The 22,691-nt window shown below is 36.7% G+C and overlaps 2 protein-coding genes across 2 annotated transcripts; one reads left to right on the forward strand and one right to left on the reverse strand.

Annotated features, from left to right (window-relative positions):
* Positions 1 to 5,763: 5,763 nt before the first annotated feature.
* Positions 5,764 to 7,796, forward strand: LOC142166428 (cytosolic sulfotransferase 3-like). Its single transcript, XM_075225693.1, has 2 exons — positions 5,764 to 6,151; positions 6,874 to 7,796. The coding sequence occupies exons 1-2, from the start codon at positions 5,935 to 5,937 to the stop codon at positions 7,629 to 7,631; spliced, it is 975 nt and encodes a 324-aa protein (XP_075081794.1). The 5' UTR covers positions 5,764 to 5,934; the 3' UTR covers positions 7,632 to 7,796.
* LOC107771453 (uncharacterized) lies at positions 5,880 to 10,607 on the reverse strand. The gene is made up of 3 exons (XM_016590813.2): positions 10,138 to 10,607; positions 8,790 to 9,541; positions 5,880 to 8,567 (listed from the first exon to the last, which is right to left on the reverse strand). Exons 1-3 carry the CDS (start codon positions 10,441 to 10,443, stop codon positions 8,168 to 8,170), a joined length of 1,458 nt encoding a protein of 485 aa, XP_016446299.1. The 5' UTR covers positions 10,444 to 10,607; the 3' UTR covers positions 5,880 to 8,167.
* Between the last annotated feature and the right edge of the window lie 12,084 nt (positions 10,608 to 22,691).

The raw sequence follows: 22,691 nt of genomic DNA on the forward strand, positions 1-22,691 counted from the left end.
GCCATTTTTACCCTTTAAAAAAAGATTTTACATTGGATAAATTTGTAATTTTAAGTTGCTTTCCTAAATTTTAGGACTTTAAAATCAACTAAAATTTATTTTATTAAATCTTTCCTTATTAAACTAGATAGCAAATCCTAATATTTTGAACTTTAAATTATTAACCTTTTTACCTTATATGAATGTCCTTATTTGACGTCTATTAATATTAACGCTTTAAGACCTTATATGAATGTCCTTATTTGACACTATTAATATTAAAACTTTAAAACTATATTAAACTATAAGATTTTCTTATTATTCAAAACTTTAGAAATTATGCGTAATATTTTCTAGAAGTAAAAAAGCACAATAATTCTAGAAGCACAAAAACGAATCAAAATTGACATACTAATGAACAATGATTTCGGAAGCACTAAAACGAATCAAAATTGTCATACTAATAATTTTTAACTATTTGAAATCAAAATTCTATTCAACAAAGTTCTAATTATAGTTAAATTTTAAAATTGGAATGAACTAATATTAAGAATTTGATAATAAAAGTTAATTTATTTTCTTTAATGTCGAAAATAAATAATTAAGTTTTTGAATTAATTAATGAAAAAGAGTTCAAGTTAATATTTTTTAAAATTCATTATATAAGTCGTTGACAACTCTTTAAGGTATATAAATTAATTTTTGTAGGAAGAGCATTAATGGTGAAAGAAATTAAAAAGTCAATTTATAATATAAAATTAAGAGTCAAATTGATAATAATATGAATTTGAAGCAATAAAGATGAAATAGTAGATGACCAAATATATTATAAATGAGTTGTCATTTTTTTTTTCTTTCTTGCATTCGGTTATTCAGTCTTATAGGATAATGTCTCGCTATATTATCCTTTTAAATTAAGTTAGTTGTAGTAAAATATTATTCAACATTAGTTATTTTTTAAACTTTATATTGTCACTATAAATTTTTAGGAGGTATAATGTCAACTTTCATCCTAAATTTTTAAAAGACCAAAAGATTTAATTTTAATTTTTAAATTTTCATATAAGTCCTTTTTAAATCACAAATAAAGCATCCGAAAAACTTGTATGGTATATGATATTTTTGTTTATTGAGCTAGCTGAATGAGAATAATATTTATTATGTTAAAAAAAATTCTCTAACTTTTATTTTATAATTTTACGCAACATAGGCTTTTGGTGATGGACATTTGTATTAGGATAAGGAGGAAGAAGAGGTCAGTACAAGGACGCCCCAGGATTAGGTGGGGTGCCTTAACTAAGGATAAAGCTAAGGAGTTGGAAGGAAGGTTATCGGCAATGGGAGCTTGGAGAAGTAGTGGGGACGCAAACACAATGTGGTCGACGACGGCGGACTGTATAAGAAAGGCGGTGAGAGAGGTGTTAGGGATATCTACGGGCCACAATGATGGCCACAAACAAGATTGGTAGTGGAATGCAGTTGTCCAAGGTAAAGTGGAAACAAAGAAGGCGGCTTACCTGCGGTTAGTAGGGAGCACTGACGAGGAGGAGAAAAGAGAGAACAGTGAAAGGTATAAAGTAGCTAGGAAGGAGGCGAAGATGGCAGTGACAGAGGCTAAGACGACAACTTTTGCTCGTCTGTATGAGGAACTAAAGAACAAAGGTGGGGAGAAGAAGTTATTCCGACTCGCTAAGGCGAGAGAGAGGACAACTTGGGATCTGGACCAAGTGAGGTGCATAAAAGATGATGACGGCAAAGTTTTGATGGAAGATGACCAGATTAAGAGGAGGTGACAGACCTACTTTCATAAACTTCTAAGTGAAGAAGGGGATCAGGATATTATACTTGGGGAATTGAGGAATGCCGACAGTCACCATGAATTAAGTAATTGTAGGGACATTGAGATCGATGAAGTCATGGAGGCAATGCATAAGATGAGAAGGGGCAGAGCTACCGGGCCAGACGAAATTCCTGTTGAACTGTGGAGGTGTGTGGGTAGAGCAGGCTTGGAATGGCTTACTGGATTGTTTAGTGTTATATTCAAGTCTAATAGGATGCCTGAAGAGTGGAGGTGGAGTACAATGGTTCCGTTGTATAAGAACAAGGGTGATGTCCAGAGCTGTAACAACTATAGGGGCATCAAATTACTAAGTCATACCATGAAAGTTTGGGAGAGAGTGGTAGAAATGAGAGTGCAAAGGACGGTGTCTATTTCAGACAACCAATTCGGGTTCATGCCGGGGCGATCTACCACAGAAGCTATCCACCTTATTAGGAGGATGGTGGAACAGTACAGGGATAGGAAGAAGGATCTCCACATGGTGTTTATTGATCTGGAGAAAGCGTACGATAGGGTTCCTAAGGAGGTCTTATGGAGATGCTTAGAGGATAAAGAGGTCCCGGTTGACTATATTAAGGTGATTAAAGACATGTATGCTGGAGCTAAGACTCGGGTTAGGACAGTAGGAGACGACTTTAAATACTTTCCAGTTATTACGGGGTTGCACCAAGGGTCTGCGCTCAGCCCATTCCTATTTGCCCTGGTGATGGATGCACTGACTCATCATATTCAAGGGGAGGTGCCATGGTGCATGCTATTTGCTGATGACATTATTCTAATTGACGAGACATGAGGCGGCGTCAACGAGAGGCTAGAGATTTGGAGACATGCTCTTGAGTCTAAAGGTTTCAAGTTGAGAAGGACGAAGACGGAATACCTCGAGTGCAAATTTGGGGTTGAGCCGACGGAAGCGGGAGTTGAAGTGAGGCTTGACTCTCAAGTCATTCCCAAGAAGGGTAGTTTCAAGTACCTTGGATCAGTTATTCAGGGGATCGGGGAGATTGACGAGGATGTCACACACCGTATAGGGGTGGGGTGGATGAAGTGGAGGTTAGCGTCGGGAGTCTTGTGTGACAAGAAAGTGCCACCGTTACTAAAAGGTAAGTTTTATAGAGCAGTGGTTAGGCCTGCATGTTATATGGAACTGAATGTTGGCCGGTAAATAACTCACACATCCAGAAGATGAAAGTAGCAGAGATGAGGATGTTGAGGTGGATGTGCGGGCATACAAGGATGGATAAGATTAGGAATGAAGATATTCGAGAGAAGGTGGGCATGGCCCCCATGGAGGACAAGATGCGGGAAGTAAGACTCAGATGGTTCGGGCACATTCAGAGGAGGAGCACTGATGCACCGGTGAGGAGGTGTGAGCGACTGGCTGTAGTGGGCACGCGGAGAGGTAGAGGGCGACCTAAGAAGTATTGGGGAGAGGTGATCAGACAGGACATGACGCGACTTAGGATTACTGAGGACATGGCTCTTGACAGGGAATTATGGAGGTCGCACATTAAGGTTGTAGGTTAGGGGAAAGTTGTGAATATTTCTACAATACAATAGAGTGAGACTAGCCAGTTAGGAGTTAGACTAAGAATGCCATTGGTCGTCTATTGATGCAGGGCTTTACCTGCTAGTTTTTACTATACCAGCCATCTATTTCGTATTTCATATTCTGTATTTCATATATCTTATAAAGCTGTTATTTTATTATGCATTTTTATGGTACTAATATATCGTCTCCTGTTACTTTTTTGAGCCGAGGGTCCTGGAAACAGCCTCTCTACCCTTCGGGGTAGGGGTAAGGTTTGCGTACATATTACCCTCACTTGTGGGATTATACTGGGTCGTTGTTGTTGTTGTTGTTGTTGTTGTTGTTGTTGTTGTTGTTGTTGTTGTTATATCACTCAAATAAATTCTATTCAGTTACAATTCAAAAAGTAGTAAATCTTTTAAGAAGATATTATTGGCGGAAATACATATATAGCAGCTACATAAAGCTCTAATTCATGGCAAAAAAAAACCGAATTTAAATTCAATCCATTATTTAACAAGATCTACTGATTTGAATTGATTTCCTTACAAAAATATGTTGGTATAATTTTAATTTTTAAAATTCGAATGTAGTAAATTTTATTTGACAGAAAAGTTGGAAAAAATACAACAAATACATATTTGATTGCCTGTAGAACTACAATTTGAAGTCAAATTACCTATTGATTTAACATTCAAAAATCTCTTCTTTTTTTCTTTCTCTTTTTCGGTCTAAAACTTTCAATTATTTCGACACATGTATTGCTATTTCAATATTTTGTTTGTTCCTAAGCTTCCATGGTTAGTTATTAATTGTTGGATAGGCTATTGAAAGTTATTTAGTTCTCTTTCTGATAGGCTTTTACAGAAAAATTCAATTTTTTCCATTATATTTTTATATTTTATATTTATTTATCTGATGAATATAGTATTCATATGATTTTGGGACGAGATTAGGAGGAATGAATTCTTTTAGTCTTTTAATTTTTTTTAATGTGCCATGTATTTCATAGTTCTTGTAAATTTTTATTGGCATGATAACTTAATCATATTAATTTATGATCCAAGCTTTAATTATTGATTTAAACTTCAAGTCGCTTAGTATTTTTTATTAGGGGTGTTCACGGTTCGGTTTGGTAGGTTTTTGATTAAAACCAAAACCAAACCAATTTAATCAGTTTTTAAAATTTTAAAACCAAAACCAAACCAAATTAAATACATACCATCGGTTTGATTGTTGTTGGTTTGGTTCGGTTTTTCGGTTCTTAGTAAGCTAATGATACGTCGATAATAATAAAACAATGCTAGACAACATTCTGAAAATAATTTGCTAAATTTATGCTTTTTTATATATTTCTTTCAGAACTGAAAGATTATTTACTTGTTTATATGAAAAGAATGAACAAAAAACAAACTAAAAGTTTGCTTTCTTAAGCTTTAGCCGTTGTTGTCTTGCAATTTGAATTTGCTTTCTTTACTCTTGTGGTGGTTTTTTTTTAACTATTATGTAGGCAAAAGTCCGGGTTGTTGTTGTTGTTGTTGTTAGGCAAAAGTATGTGCGGAGGGTTAGAAAATTAGAGTCTCTTAATGAAAAGAAAATTGGTCGAGTCCTATTATTTTGGGCTTAGGCAATCTTTAATGATATAAAAAGATAAACCAAAATTCAAAATAACAATTAAAATGCATAAAATATTTAAAATTATTTACAAAAAGATATTATATTGTATATAAATAATTACTGTATTAAATTTTGTATATAATTAGTCGGCTTGGTTCGGTTTATTTTTCGATTTTTTTAAAATAGAACCAAAACCAAAACAAATATTATCGGTTTTTAAAATTTAAAACCAAAACCAATCCAAATCAAGAAAAATATCGGTTTACTTAATCGGTTTGGTTAGGTTTTCGGTTTGGATCGGTTTTCCGTCAAATCGTGAACACCCCTATTTTTTTTTATGTTCGTCTGTAACTTTATTCACATATTTGATATTTATTTATATATTGTCGTCAGTTTTGGTTGTATAAACTTTTATGAGATGAGAATAAGTAGACGACTCAAAAGAAGAGAATAAAATAATGAGAATAACCCTACATTTTTTAGATGACTAGATTCATTTTTCTTATTCCAAAACTCTAATTTTTCATATTGTTTTCTAAATTCCCCCCTCCCCCCTTAAATTACAATAATTGAAAATATAGTACAAGCTAAGGTTAGTATATATAAAAATTATCACAAATATATCAATGCTAAATTGATAAAAAATATATATAAAATTGGGATGAAGCATTTGTAGTCAAAAATATTATTTGTACACGTACACTAAACTAGTGAGTGTAAAAGCGAATGAGGTGCCAATTACCTAGTGTCGGTCGATTATAAGGAATAAACCCCACTTAAATATGCTGAGGGAATAGAAAGGATAAGAACACGTGATGTAAAACGAAGAAAAATTTAGAAAAAAAAGGACGTGAGATATGTGGTCAGACAAGCCTTATACAAATCCATAGATCTTGGTTACTAACAGCTTCCCCTGGGAAAACATAGCACAAACACAACAAACTGCAGCTTAGCTTCTAAACTGTGATTTATGGCAACCTCCAAATTAGATACAATTATGAGTGAAGAAGAATTTGCCACATTTGTAGATGGACTTCCGAGGGAGAAATGGAGGAGACCTGTTAATTTTTGTTATCAGTGGGACGGCTACTGGTACCGTATAGACTTCTTAAAAGCAGCCATAGCAGCTCAATCTGGTTTCTTAGCTCGGTATGATGATGTTATTCTTGCTTCATCTATGAAAACGGGTAAGCTACCCTCGAGTCAATTGCTTCGTTATTAAAGTTGCCATGCTTTTTCATTAAGACACTTTAAGTAGGTTTTGTTTCGATTGAACTCATGTAGTAAGTCCAAATTGTACAAATCAGACACGGTTGAGTGCGTGAGTTGTAGAAAGTTCTTTGGCTTGATGTTTCTTTCGTAGTTTGGTAAAAAAAAAATGAATCACAATTAGTAGGATTTTCTAAGTGCAAATTAGAGTATTAAGAGATGAAAATGGGTATAAACATACATTTATGTCAAAAATACTCCAAGGATATCAATAGGATCGGGAATGTTTACCAAAAACACTGGTATCTGCAAATTTGTAAGACCATGTATAGGGGCTAAGCCTGGTGCCGGAAGGTCAAGGAAGTTGGTGACCTAATGACACCGGAGCCGGTGATCGAAGCTCCAGTGAACGGCATAGAGAACAATGAACACGAGCATTTTATGGGTGCAACTCACGCTATCAACTATACCAGTGAAATGTGTCTGGTTGGTACACTTTGGATGTACTATAGGTGTTCAATCGGAACAAGGCCTACTTGAGGTGTCTAAATGAAATACCATGGCAACTTTAAGTGTCTCTATATGTATCTATAATATATGTCGAATCCCCTTGACTTTTCGTGTGTATACTTCTTTATGTTTTGACTCTTATTATTGCAAAATCTGGCTCCGCCATTGACTGGTACTACTTGGCTCAAAGCTCTTATCCCTTGCATCATGGCCCTTAACAGAGATAATATTGATCAAGAGGAGGATGACCCTTTACTAACAAACCACCCAAACCAACTCATGCCATCTATTGAAATATCAATATTCAACCCAAAGAACCTAGATTCTGATGTCCTTAACATTGACGAAATGCCTTCACCTCGACTCTTTCGGACTCACCTGCCTTATTCCAAGCTTCCAGAGTCAATCAAGAATGACAATTCCAGCTGCAAATTAGTGTACATTACCCGCGAACCTAAAGATGTTTTTGTGTCGTTATGGCACTTCATGAATTCGATATCCAATGCAGAGCCTTGTCCAAAGATGGATGAATATTTCGATAGTTTCTGTAAAGGCATTCATCCTTTTGGCCCCTTTCATGACCATGTTTTGGAGTACTGGAATGAAAGTTTGAAGAAACCCGAGAAGATACTTTTCTTGAGGTATGAAGAGATTAAAAAAGATCCGAAAGGTCAAGTGAAGAAGTTGGCTGAGTTTCTTGGCAGACCTTTTGCGAACGAGGAGGAGCTTGATAATGTCCTTTGGAGATGCAGTTTGGAGAGGCTGAGGAATCTTCAGGTTAACAAGAATGGCTTGGAACCTTCTCTTGGCATTCCTAAATTTGCTTATTTCCGAAATGGTCTTGTTGGGGACGGGAAGAATTCCCTCAAAAAGGAGATGCAAGAACGTCTTGATCAAATTACACGCGAAAAATTTGAAGGCACTGGCTTAGATCTTCAAGTTATTTAAGTCTCTTCTCTTATTGTTTCCAGGCAAAACACCATTTGTGATTTATCAGCCGGCACTGTTGTAGGTGATGTATATATATTGTTGTTGCTCTTATTGTTTCCAGGCAAAAATGTGTGTAATCAAGCTAGTATATCATTAAAAATCAAAATCTTTACATATTTTGCCTCGTCGTTGGTACAAACAACTAGCTTTTTCGCACCAGTCACTACTATAATATATTACAAACTGATATAATCTTAACAAATTCAATTTGAAAATAATAAGCAAATACTCCTTAGAAATTTTTTGCAACGGTAAAGTTGTCTCTGTGTGACCTATAGGTCACAGGTTCGAGCGATGGAAGCAGCCACTAATACTTGTATTAGGGTAGACTATCTATATCACACTTGTAGGGGAGCCGCCCTCGCTCGGATCCTGCATGAATAAGGGATGCTTTGTGTGCCGGACTGTCCTTTTTATACAAACAACTTAGCGAGAAGTCATTTTCTGTTTGTTGGATTCTATGTACAGAGAGTCTAAAATTTTGTCGAAAGATTTCAACAAATTGCTGAAAGAGGTCTGTGCTCATCGCTCTCAAGTAAGGCTTGTTGTTCTTCAGATGGAAACTTGCATGTTTCATCAATCTGTTGCAACCGGGCACGATCCCTATCTTGTGGATATGTGCAATAGAGGAAGGAATATATGAAGCAACAAATGGCCGATGGAATGCCTACTGCAGTGCATAGTGCCTTGGCAAGTGATGCAGCATTCTGTCTATCTGTTTCAGTTTCTTGAGACTTTGTTGATCCCTTTGGAATTGGTTTATAACCAAAAATTTGTTGAGCTAAAATACCAACCACCAGTGGCGCAAAGGATGCAATTATCGTCTCAAAAGATCGATCCAGAGCGTAAATGCTTGTCCGAGCTCTCTCAGGGACTATCTCAGCAAATATTGGACTACAAAAAACATGACAAAAGAGTAAAACAAACAGAAAAAATCTTGGCAATCTGGTGCACTAAGCTCCCGCTATGTGCTGGGTTCGGGGAAGGGCCGGACCACAAGGGTCTATTGCATGCAGCCTTACCCTGCATTTCTGCAAGAAACTGTTTCCACAGCTCGAACCCATAACATTCTGATCACATGACAACGAATGATATATTGGATATGAGGAGACATACTTGTTTGTTGCTGAACCACACCATGATATGATTAATCCCGTGATGATTAAGACTAAACCATGCAACATAGCTGTTTTAGGATCATTAGGCAATAGCAACAGTAGAATTGCAGCTAAAGGAATTCCTGAGCCAGAGCTAATCTGAGCTAGAATAATTCTACCAGAATTAGGAAAGTGCTTGGCCAAGACATCCCCCATGCGGCCCCCAAACAACGCGCCAAGCGACACAGAAACTTGAAACAAAGTCCAGAGTAGTGCTGTTGTCTTATGGGAGAAGCCTATAAGCTCTAACCACATAGTAACAAACGACAACGATGACCAAGGGAATGTCCCGGAAACCCCTTGTGCAATAATTATTTGGAAGGAAGGTATTTTGATAACTGCTTTCGCTTCTTTTAGGAGTTCGATGACTTCTTCTTGAAATGGTTTCGGTGCAAGTTGATCTTTTGCGTTGCCCTTATTGTCAAGGAATCGCGGATCATTGGCAAAGAGATGGACTAAAAAACCAACGATAACACTTATAAAACCAACCAAATGGAAGGAAATTCTCCAGCCAGGGATTCCCAAGAATGATGTTTCTGCTATTAGCACAGCCAAAATCCCACCAAGAATTGAGCCAAAATTTGATGTTAGTGCTAACCATCCAAAGGCTGTACCGCGATTTCTATCATCAGTTGAATCAGCAACTAGAGATTGGATTGCTGGTATGACTATTGCAAGTCCTACTCCATTCAATCCTCTGGCAATTGCTACCTGTTAAATGACATGAGATTGCTAAACTTAAATCATACAACTCAAACTTACAAAAGATGACACTTTTATATGTCATGTATGACAACAAGAAGGGTAACAAAATGCAAATGTCATCAGACTAAACGGTGAAGATTACAATATCTGCAGATTAAGAAAATAATGCACACGAGAAGATTAAAAAAGTCTTTCCTTTATTTCTTAAGCTCTGTACCTAGTCAAACTATGCCATATAAATGAAAAAGGAAGGAATAATAAGTTGAGGCTGTCCATGAACTCTAAACTCATCAATCATCCAAATTCGAGTGAATATGAAGTGTTCTTTCTCTCTTTGATCTAAAAATGTTAGATATTTACAAGTCTGGTGGGTAAAAAAGGACAGTCAAGTGTACTAAGCTCTCGCTACGCGCGGACCGGACTACAAGGGTCTATTGTACACAGTGTTACCCTGCATTTCTGCAAGAAGTTATTTTCAGGCTCAAACCCGTAATCTCCTGATCACGTGGCAATAACTTTACCAGTTACGGCAAGGCTCCCCTTCCCGTCTGGTGGATGATTTTCTTAAAAAAAGAAATAACAAAACAGAGATTAGAAGGAACCTCCGTGAAGGTGGAGGAGATAGCAACAAGGAAAGTAGCAGCAGACCAGAGAAAAGCGCCAAGAGCTATGACATGAGCTCTGTTATGACGAGCAGCTAAGTATGCAGCTAAAGGATAACAAAGGCATTGAACTAATGATCTAAATACAGTGAGAGAGCCAAGACCAGTGGGATCAGTGTGCAATTCTTTGCCAACTTCTTTGTAAGCTCCAGGTAATAAAGACTCATCAGCTTTCTCCATTATACCAGCAATATTTACAAGTACAAGTGTCAATGTATCTGATCTCAAGTTCTTGAGCTTTACCATTATCTCCTCTTCTGTCAATTCGATTCAAACTTTAGACGTCGTGAATTCTGAGTTGAAAGTGATTTCTTAAAGTGTACGTCTAATTTCTCTTATACATATAAATATATAGGATTGGATTTTGCATATTTGAGTTCTTTCAAACACGCGAACTTCGTAGGTGTGTAGTGTGTTGACAAGCAAGCTTTGTTTCTTTATTTGAAAGCCAATGTACAACTTTATCATGACATCATGACATGTATACGAGGGACTCGTATAAAATGAATAGGTGGGACCAGTGGCGGAGCTAATATTTTCATAGAGGATTCAACATATATGATTTATGTATAAAAAATAATCTTAAACTTATATATACAGGGAATTCGGATGAAGCCTTTCCGCCAACTGATCCAGCACACAAAAAACAATGAAATACTTGACAATAGATACTAAGGGACCCACAAGTGTTGACCTAGAAGATTTTGGGTAGTTTTCAAATGGATTTTTTTACGTTTTTCATTTATTTTATTCTTTGATATTGATGGCGTTTACGTGACGGTTTGGACTAATTGTGTGCAAAGCAAGATCTTATAGAAGTGGGTTTAATTAAAACAATGAAGGATTCTAGTTACATGCACTAATAGTTCTATAAATTTTAGCGTTAATTTAACTTGTTATAACATATTACCTATCATTTATTATAAATTTATCAATAAATTCTTATTATGTAGAGTTACTTATAATTATCTTTTAAATACCGTCAATACTTAAAAACTTAAACTTTAAAAAAAAAATCGTGACAGCAATAGACAACAGACACTAGGCTTAACAAATTAGATTGGTAAATACTTACCCCGCACCCGTTGTTTATATCACGCCAATTCAATTTATCATAGTTAAATAATTTAATGAATTAAATTAATTAATCACAATTAAGTGAATAAACTTTATGTGCAAATACATATCATGCTTCTATTAATTTAGTGTAAATAACGAGATACAAGTAAATTTTTACAAGTTAGATTTTGCCCTTTGTAGCCTTGTAGGTTTTAGATTCATACTTCAACCTCTTAGCGATTTTGTTATGAGAAAAGTTAGCAGGGAATATGTTTAACCAAAAAATGAAATTTTAGTCAAAGTCAGAATTTAGCAGAACACGGGTTACTGATAATCAAAAGAATATGTAAAAGAGAATAATTTGGGTAACAATAATATAATTAGGAGAAAAACAAGTAAACCAAAGTATATTCCTATAGTATTTCGTATCCTTACAATTGATCAGATATCTCCCTATTATAGATATCTTGGAGATATGCGTTTTGCCCAAATCATAATGAGGCTATTATGAATAATTAAAGACATTGAATGCTACGTTACATAATCATTATATTCAATAAAAATTCTCTAACGTATTCAGCATTAATGCCTATCAAATATCGTATCTGCACTCTTTTCTATTGTCATATCCATTCCTTTTGATTCTTGGATATAAATGACTTAAATAGGTATGGGCACTGAATTCTTCGAATAACTGCACGTGCCTCTTCCTTTGCCTTGCTTGTTTCCGTTGCTGCTCGTGCCTCTTGGCTAATTGTAATTCTTTAACCATTTGACCAGTCCACGTGTCTTGACACGTCACCTTTATATATAAATACAATTTTTTCCAATACAGATAGTCCCCTCACTTTTCATTTATTCATCAGTTGAATATTTGGGAAGTGGATTTCATTAAAAGAGAATTTTTGTCACCATTAATGCTATGACAAAATTGACGCTTCAATTGTCGCTTCCATTTAATGCTCCATACACGTGTCATTTTTCCATTGGTTCTGTAGTTTTGCAGCCCTTTTCAAGGCTTTTTACGGCTCCACTATTCACGAAGTTCCAGTTATCATTATTATGGTCCTTCCATCACTGTACTTTTACTTTTGGCGGTTGCTTATCGATATAAATATAACTTCTTTCTTTATCTTTTACCACATAAAGCTTATTGAACACTTAATTCTCCAAATCTCTGTTTACTTCTTCCTCACATCATTCTTCTTCGCTATATCTTCACCAAGCCCTAACCCTAGGAGAGTTCCCATTGTTGATACCTTCCCCAATGCCCCCATTAAGCATAGAAGAGGAGGTAGTCTTCGTAGCTTAGGATCTACTCGTGGTGATTCGTCTATGTCTTCTCCTAGTTCTGGTCCTTCTTCTAAAACCAGAGGTTCCCTGTCTCACAAATCTTCTTCTAGGGGTAAAGAACCTTCTGAACCATTACGTGAGCCTTTAGTAGAGGAGATAGTCCCCACAGAACTATCTTTTTACCATGATAGGGAATCTCTTAGAAACTAGGTTTCCGCTTTAGATCGTGCTGATGCTTACCCCACTCAAGTTACAGAAGTTTTGACTCCTGTAGTTCGTAAAGACTGCCACTGGAATAACGGTTTTTCCATTATCATCCCTAATCCAAATCAGAGAATTACTTCTTATTTGACTGGGTTCTTTTTTGTTTATACATATCCTTTCACTCTAGGGTTCAAACCAGCTATTGACCCAGTCATTCTTGAATTTTGCCGATTCTTCAATGTCTGTTTGGGTCAAATTGGCCCAATCATATGGAGGGTTGTTTCCTGTTTAAGGCATTTAACCACTAAAGCTGAAGTTCCTTTTACTTTCCCTCACCTGATTCATCTTTACTCTCCTAGGCTTTTTCGCAATGGTGTTTTTACACTAGTAGCCAGGAGCAAGAGAGTTTTGGTGAGCCCTGAAAATGACAAGGACCATGGCTGGTATGCCTGGTTTGTTGCTGCCCCCACTGTTGGTTTAGTGGGTGAGGATCACGTTCCCTTCCCTGAGAAGTGGAATTTTGCACGTAAGTCTTTTATCCTTCTCGTGCCTTTTTCTTTCAAGTTTATCAACTTCTCTAATTTTGATTTTTTTAGCAACCATGTGAGTTGTGGAGAATGTTCCCAATTTTCGTGGTTGGGTAGATAAATTGCTGAAGACCGCACCAATGGATGGTAGGTCTTGGAAAATACTTTCTAACCATTTCGGTTGGAAAATGAAGACTCATGGTAAGAGTTTACATTTTGTTCTTTCATGCCTATATTTTTCTTTATTGTTCTAACTTTCATCCTTCTTTTTATCAGGATTTGCTATTTGAGGAGTTACTACTAAAGCAGTTGCGACCTTTCGTGTCTCTTCGAGAACCCGTATCTCTTTAGAAAGAGACCGAGAAATAGTCTTGGGTTCTTCTTCTGCGAAAAAGAAAGCTGTTGAAGAAGAAGACTCTGAAGAAAAGGAAGATGGGGGCTCCCTGGTGACGAGGCCACGAGCTAGGAGACGCATCGTCTCTGATGACGAAGCTAAAATTTCCCCTAGTCTTTATCTTTCTCTTACCGAACCTGTTGAAACCCCAATAATAATTCCTGACGATGACGTCACTCCTCATGAAACCCGTGAGTCTATTGATCAACTTTTCATCAGTGGTTTTGGTAGTGGAAGTTTAGGGCCTATTTTAGATAAAATACCCTTATCTTTTTTTTCAACTCCCATGCCTATGATTCCTTCCTTACCAGCCCCAACTGTTTCTGTTCCTTCTTTTACTGTTTTCACTTCTTCTACCACTCCTCATTCGACAATTTCCCCTCCTATCGTTCATCATACGGAAGTGGGCTCTTCAAGTAAAAGTGCCACTATTAGGAGGGTAACTATTGAAGTTCCTACTGATAACAGCCTTTTGAGGAAGTCAGGTCAGGCAGATGTATGGCTGGAGCCTTTAATTGGCCTAATTGAAAAAGCAAAGATGGAGAACCATAGTTCCCTGACTCTAATGAATGATATCGTGCATGCCACTTTGAAGGTATTTTCCTTCTCTCCCTTCTTTTTCGTTGTAAATCTTTTTATCTTTGGGATTCTTATTTCCCTTCTTTTTTAGGCCAATCTTTATCGGCACAGAAATGATGAACATAATCCCTCTCTTAGAGAAAGTAACACGTGATTCTCAGTTGGAGGCGATCAATTGGAAGGAACAATTTGAGAGTGCACAAATTGATATGGAAGATTTACAAGAGAGCAAGAGTACCTTAGAGCAGCAGGTGTAGGCTTTAACTTCAGAGTTGGCGGTTGTAAAAGCTTCCTCAAGCCAAGCAGAAAAAGAAAAAGAACGTCTCGAATCCTCCTTCTCAGAGCAACTATCTAAGGCCAATGAAGAGAACAGAGAGTTGAAGGCTCTTTTGAGTCAAAAAAAAAGTTTACGCTGGGGAGCTCGTGCAAAGCTTAATTCAAGCACAAGAAGACCTTCGAGTCTCTGCTGATAAGGTACGTGCTTTAAAGAGCTCCCATGCCTCTCTTCAAGCTTCTTACAACTCTACCTTGGCTGAAAATAAAGAGATAAAGAATGAGATTGCTGGTTAGGAAAATGATTATGAGATCCTTGAAGAAAAATCTGCTGTTGAGGTAAGTTGGGCATTTTTAAATTCACGTCGTGATACCCTAATTGAAGCTGGACAAGAAAACTTCAACCTGGAGTTGGAGTTAGCTAAGATTAATGAAACCATTGAAAAAGCTCAGCAAACTTAGGACTTCTCTTCTCCCGTGGTTGAAGCTCCCATGAATGTTGAAGCTGATACAGGTATCCCAACTCTTTCAAGCCCAATCGAGCCTGTTGCTGCAAGCCAAGTTGAAACCACATCTGTTGATGCACCTGCCCAAATTGAGCCTGCTGCTATTGATGTTCCTGCTTCAGTTCCACAAACTTCTCAGTGACCAGTTTTAATCATTTGAATGATTTTGTTTTTGTTTTAAAAATTGTAATCAAACCCTTAGCTTCATTTGAGGGTTGATTTTGGAAACTCAAGTCCCCAAGTCTTTTATGGGGCAATCTGTATAAACAATTTCATAGTTTTATGACTAAGTTCGAACTTAGTCTTAGATTTTTTACATATTAAGAAGTTTTTCATGTTATTATTTTAAACTTCTGTTTGATTTATTCTTGCCTTTATTTTTAAGGACTTACAGAATAATTTGCATTTTTATTTTTGGAAAATGCTTCTGTTAACCTCATGACTAATTAATTTAAACATGAGTTTTATAAAAGAGGGCCCTTTTATATTTCGACACTTAATGAAAAAGACGTCTCAACTTCATAATGGTGTTATCATACGATAAAAGAAATAGGAACACACATGTTTCTTTGAAATAACTTTGACAAGTTTTTATTTTTGAACCTTGTCGAGTTTCGAATAAAACTTTACATGTATTTGAATTACATCTATAACTTTCTCGTAACTGTTTTTCTTATAACAGATTTTTACAAAAGAAGAATAATAGACACGAGGTTTTTCCTTATAACCCATTTTAGTACATAGCATTTACCCTAACTATAGTGAGGTTTCTCTTTGGCCTTAGCTCATGGCTCCATCTCGTGACTTTGTCACTTTTATTCTGCACTTCACTCTTTTAGGCTTGATTTTTCCTTAATCTTCTTTGCCTTCTTTATACACATGTCTGTGTATATTATGTAGTCCCCCAAGAGTTTGAGTGTTGAAGTATGAAGCCTCGAGCACTTGATAGTTTCTATCATTTGGTCCTTTTCCTGAAAAGGAAAAACATACAGGACTCGGAGGTGCGATTATAGATGAAGACTGCTTAACCCGTTTGAATTTCTATCAGAATAATTGTAACCCTAGGCTAGGAATTTTAGGTTATTCCATGTGCCTTACAGGTCGTGACTCATCATTTAGTACGGGTTAGCTTTTTGCCTATCATCTAAAATCGTTCGTAAAATTTTAACAATTCAAAAATTAAATTTAAAATGGTGATACCTGACCGTGGGTATTCCTTAGAAATAGTATCTCTTCAAATGAATAGAATTCCAATGTAAAGGTAGTATCTTGCCATCTATTGTCTCCAACTCATATGCTCCATTTCCTGCAATATCACGAACTCTATAGGGTCCTTCCCATGTTGGACTTAATTTACCCGTGTTAGCTGCCTTTGTAGATTGAAAAACCTTTTTAAGCACGAAGTCCCCTACTTTGAAGAATCTGAGGCGTGATTTTCGGTTGTAATATCGTTCTATGACTTGCTTTTGTGCTGCCATTCTTATTAATGCAGCCTCTCTCCTCCCCTCGAGTAAATCTAGATTGACCCACATCTCCTTGTCATTAGATTCTTCTGTCTCCTATGTGAACTGTGTACTTGGTTCCCCTATCTCAACTGGAATTAAAGCCTCAGCTCCATAAACCAATGAAAATGGTGTTTCTCCTTTACTTGTTTTTGCAGTTGTGTGATATGCCCATAAAACTCCAGGTAACACTTCAGGTTAGTTACCTTTTGATTCCTCTAATCGTTTCTTTAAATTATTGATAATAACCTTGTTCGTTGATTCTGCTTGCCCATTACCCACCGGATGATAAGGTGTTGACGTAATCCTTTTAATTTGCCAACTTCGAAAGAATTCCATGATTTGAGCTCCAATAAATTGAGGGCCATTAGCACACACGATCTCCTTTGGTACACCGAATCGGCATATGATATTCCGCCAAATAAAATCTTTGACTTCCTTTTCTCGCACCTGATTAAATGCTCCTGCCTCCACCCATTTAGTAAAATAATCAGTGAGTATGAGCAGAAACTTTACCTGTCTTTTTGCTTGTGGTAATGGACCCACGATATCCATTCTCCATTTCATAAATGGCCATGGCACAATGGCCGGATGTAATAACTCCGCAGGTCTATGCATATTGTTACCGTACCTTTGACATTTATCACATTTGGCCACGAAACTTTCTGCTTCTTCTTCTATTTTAGGCTAGTAATAACCTGCCCTAATTAAGGTTCTTACCAATAACCTTCCTCCTGCGTGATTCCCGCAATGTCCCTCGTGTATTTCTTTCATTACATACTCCGTTTGCGAAGGTCCGAGGCATCTTGCTAATGGACCACCGAACATTTTACGATATAAATTGCCTTGCTTTAAGTAGTAACTAACAGCCTTCTTTCGAAGCGCATGAGCTTTTTTCTTATCATCGAGGACGGTACCATACTGCAAAAAGCAACAATCTCGTTCCTCCAATCACAAGTTAAATTATTAAAATTTACCTCATTTTTATCAAGATCGAGAAATGAATTAAATAAATGTATAACTGAGGCATTTGCATCACTTGCCACATCAGCTGCAGATGCGAGATTAGCTAGGGCGTCCGTTTCAATATTTTCATCCCTTGGTATTTGTATAACTTTCCAGGTTTGAAATTGCTTTGTCAATTCTCGTACCTTTTCTAAGTATTGTTGCATCCTTGCCTCTCTAGCTGTATAAGTCCCCAGCATTTGATTAACCACGAGTTGCGAATCACTCTTAATTATAATCTGATTTATGCCAAGCTCTCGTGCCAATTCTAGACCTGCAATCACAGCCTCATACTCCGCTTCATTGTTAGTTATGGAGTGACATTTAATAGCTTGTCCAATGGTTTCACCCGTAGGTGGTACCAAGACAATCCCTAAACCTGCACCTTTTACATTAGATGAGCCATCAGTGAATAAAGTCCAAGTTTCCGGGTTAGCTCCATTGAATACCTGTAATTCTTTTTCTGCTTCTAATTGCATCCCCTGGCTAAAATCAACCACGAAATCAGCTAACAGTTGTGATTTTATAGCAGTTCTAGGTTGGTATGTGATTTTGTATTCACTTAACTCTATTGCCCACTTAGCTAACCTACCTGATAACTCATACTTATGCAATATATTACGTAAAGGGTAGGCAGTTACTGTAGCGATAGGATGATACTGAAAGTAAGATCTTAATTTTCTAGATGCCATGATTAATGTAAGTGCACGTTTTTCTAACTGAGGATACCTCGTCTCCGCATCTAACAAAGATTTACTAACATAATAGATAGAGGATTGTTTACCTTGTTCTTCTCGGACCAAAACAGCGTTTACCGCAACTTCCAAAATAGCAAGGTAAATGAGTAGTCTTTCCCCAGCCTTTGGTTTTGCCAGCAAATGTGGATTTGATAAGTACGTTTTCAAATTCCTGAGTGCCCGTTGACATTCCTCATTCCATTCAAAATGATACTGTTTCTTAAGGGCTAAGAAGAATTTAAAACACTTCTCTGATGATTTAGAAATTAATCTTCCCAAGGCTGCAATTCTCCCTGTTAATCTTTGAACTTCTTTCTTATTTGAAAGTATATCAAGGATTTCCTCAATGGCCTTAATCTGTGCAGGATTCACTTCAATACCACGGTTAGAAACAAGAAAACCCAAAAACTTACCTGATACAATGCCAAATGCATATTTTTCGAGATTTAACTTCATATTAAATTTGCGCAAAATTGAAAATGTGTCAGATAAGTGTGATATGTGATCTTTTGAATACTGAGTTTTAACAAGCATATCATCTATACATATATCTCCATAGTCTTTCCTAAATGCTCTTGAAACATTTTGGTAACTAACCTCTGATACATTGCACTTGCATTCTTTAGACCAAAGGGCATTACTTTATAACAATAAGTCCCCCTGTCTGTTATGAATGAAGTTTTTTCTTCATCTCCCGGATCTATTTTAATCTGATTATAACCTGAATATACATCTAAAAAACTTAATAGTTCGTGACCTGCAGTTGCATCAATCAATTGATCTATGTGTGGCAGTGGAAAAAAATCTTTAGGGCATGCTTTATTAAGATCTGTGTAATCTACACAAACCCGCCACTTATCGTTCTTCTTTGGAACTACAACAGTGTTAGCTAACCAGTTAGGATACTTTACCTCTCGAATGGAACCGATTTTTAGCAATATTTGGACTTCTTCTTGAATCACCCGATTCTTGAAAGTTCCTTGCTTTCTTTTCTTTTGCTTGACAGGAGGGTATGATGGATCTTCATTTAGTTTATGAGTCATCACCTCCGGTGGTATTCCTGTCATGTCAGAGTGGGACCAAGAAAAGCATTCCACGTTAGTTTTCAAAAATTCAATTAACTTACCTCTCATACCTTGGCTAAGATTGGCTCCAACATAAACTTTTTTATCAGGCCATTGAGCAAATAACACGACAGGCTCTAATTCCTCTATCGTTGTTTTGATATTTTCATTCTCTTCTGGTTATTGAATGATATCAGGCCTTGAATCTACACCTGTTTGCCCTTGTTCAGTTGAGGTTTGTGTTGTGGTGTCCTCAACTGCCTTCTGTGATTTCTATTTACCTTCATTTCTCATGCTTGTATCTGCAACAGAGTTGATAGCCCTAGCTGTATGTTGATCTCCACTAATTTGACAGATTCCCTATGGCGATGGAAATTTAATAACTTGAAGCAAGGTTGAAGGAACAACATCCATTTCGTGGATCCATGGTCTCCCAAGAATCATGTTGTAAGCCATCTCCATATCTACCACCTGGAACTTTGTATCTTTGATGACTCCTTCAGCGAATGTGGTGAGTGTTACCTCTCCTTTCGTGAGGACACTAGAATTATCAAATCCAGATAGAGTATGCACCTTTGGTATCACTTTATCTTCAGCTTGCATCTCACATAATACTCTTAGCAAAATAATGTTTACGGAACTACTTAGATCAATCAAAACTCATTTCACATTAGTATCATGTACAATTAAAGATATTACCAGTGCATCGTTATGAGGGGTTAATACGCCATCTGCATCTGCATAATTGAATGTAATATTGTCTTCCTCTAAAACATGCCGCACCGGTTTCCCTTGGGTAATTGTTACTTTAGAAATTTTGTTAGCTTCAGTATATGATATACCATTGACGTCTTCACCCCCACTTATAACCTTGACAGTTCTTTTAGGAGAAGGTGGTTTTGGAGGCTCCTGGTTCTTCATGTAAGCTTACTTGCCTTTCTCACTGAACAACTCAGTAAGATATCCTTGTTTTAATAAATGATCAACTTCACTTTGTAAAAATCTGCAATCTGTTGTTTTATGTCCGTAGTCATTATGAAACTCGCACCAATGGTTAGGGTTGCGCCTGTTTGGATTTGATCTCATTTCCTTTGGCCATCGAACCTTATCTCCCATGCTTCTCAAAACAGCTACGAGCTCGGAGGTGCTGACGTTGAAGTTGTAACCACCAAATCTCGCTTTTAAATTTCTATCATCATCTCGTGACTCATAGTTGTTTCGCTCGTTCCTGAGTCTTGATGAAGAACCCGATTCTCTGTTTCTTGATCTGTGATCATACCTTTGATTATCCTGCTTTGACTATGAGTCCTTTCCTGCAAGTCCCTTGTAAGGCTCGTACCTATTTTTATCGGATCTTTTTACGGTCTCCGCATATCTCGAACTTACCTTTTCTTCTTTTTGAAATCGTGGAACAGTATCTTCCTCAATCCTCAACTTCGTGCTATACCTGTTATAAACATCATTCCACGTTGTAGCTGGGAATTCTCGAAGGCTTTCCTTGAGTCTCCTCGTAGTTCCGAGCTTTTTTCATTTAAATTACTTGTGAAAGCTATAGCTGCCCAGTTGTAAGGTACACGTGGCAATGTCATTCTTTCACGTTGAAATCTGTCCACAAATTCTCTAAGAAGTTCTGAGTTCCCTTGCTTGATTTTAAAATATCCTCCATTCTTTTCTCTACTTTTTGAGCTCTCGAGTGTGCTTTGATGAAAGAATCTGCAAGCTCAGCAAAAGAATTTATAGAATTTTTGGGTAAAAGAGAATACCATGTTAGCGCTCCTTTGGTGAGCGTTTCACCAAATTTTTTGACTAATACTGATTCAATCTCCTGCTTAGTCAAATCGTTGCCTTTTATGCCCGTTGTGAATGCAGTCACGTGATCTCGTGGGTCTGTTGTTCCATCATATTTTGGAATATCAGGCATTTTGAACTTTTTTGTAATTGGGAGTGGAGAAGCACTTGGCTTCAAGGGTTGTTGCGAGTATCTATCCATATCTACCCTTTTGATTATGGGCGGCACCCCGGGTATCTGCTCTATGCGCTCACTTTGCTCCTTGAGATGTTTCTGCAAGGTTAGTACTAAATTTTATAAATCAGAATTAATTACATTACCTGGTTCTCTCTCGTGTGATTCACTGAGAGTTTCACCGCTGCCTGAGTTAACAAGCCCGTAACAAGGGTTTTTCAAAGTGTTATTATTTGGAGTAGGTGTGGGTGTTGCAACAGGTAACTAGTTAACAAGTGCCTCAATAGCTTTGTTGACCTGAGCTACAATTAATTTCTGCAAAGCTTCATCAACAGCTTCAGCATTTTCAAATTGAGCATGCTCATTTATTTGAGATCCATCAGGAGAACCCTCACGAGATTGCCGTGGAAAGTCTTGTGGAGTAGGAACTTGAGTATCAATATTCTGTGGATCTCCTTGATTTTGTTGGTTCTCTTGGTTTCCTTGAGTGTTGTCATTGTTGTTCGACATAATTGGTGCAACAAGGAAGGTTAAATGAAAAGAAAATAGATTATCAGATTCCCGGTAACGGAACCAATTTGTTTAACCAAAAAATGGAATTTTAGTCAAAGCCAAAGTTTAGAAGAACACGGGTTACTGATAATCAAAAGAATATGTAAAAGAGAGTAATTTGGGTAACAAGAATATAATCAGGAGAAAAACAAGTAAACCAAAGTATATTCCAATAGTATTTCGTATCCTTACAATTGATCAGATATCTCCCTTTTATAGATATCTTGGAGATATGCGTTTTGCCCAAATCATAATGAGGGTATTATGAATAATTAAAGACATTGAATGCTACGTTACATAATCATTATATTCAATACAAATTCTCTAACGTATTCAGCATTTAATGCCTATCAAATACCGTATTTGCACTCTTTTTTATTGTCAGACCCATTCCTTTTGATTCTTGGATATAAATGACTTAAATAGGTACGGGCACTGAATTCTTCGAATAACTGCCCGTGCCTCTTCCTTTGCCTTTGCTCGTTTCCGTTGCTGCTCGTGCCTCTTGGCTAATTGTAATTCTTTTACCATTTGATCACTCCACGTATCTTGACATGTCACCTTTATATATAAATATAATTTTTTCCAATACATAATAGCCTAGTGAAAAAATAGGTTCAATATAACTAATGGAGGAAATCAAGGAAAAAAGCAATGGCTTATGCATTTATAGCACTAGACTTTTCAAGCAAATACACATTCTCCCTTAATATATTTAATTTGGACTGACTACACTAATTTTTTTTAATTGAGTAGGTAAAGAGGAAGATAATTAAAAAAAAAAAAACTTACTCATATTTGATGTTTATATCAGGTCACTTTCATTTATCATGATT

Source organism: Nicotiana tabacum, chromosome 11 (assembly GCF_000715075.1).
Source record: "Nicotiana tabacum cultivar K326 chromosome 11, ASM71507v2, whole genome shotgun sequence".
Classification (NCBI taxonomy): Eukaryota; Viridiplantae; Streptophyta; class Magnoliopsida; order Solanales; family Solanaceae; genus Nicotiana; species Nicotiana tabacum.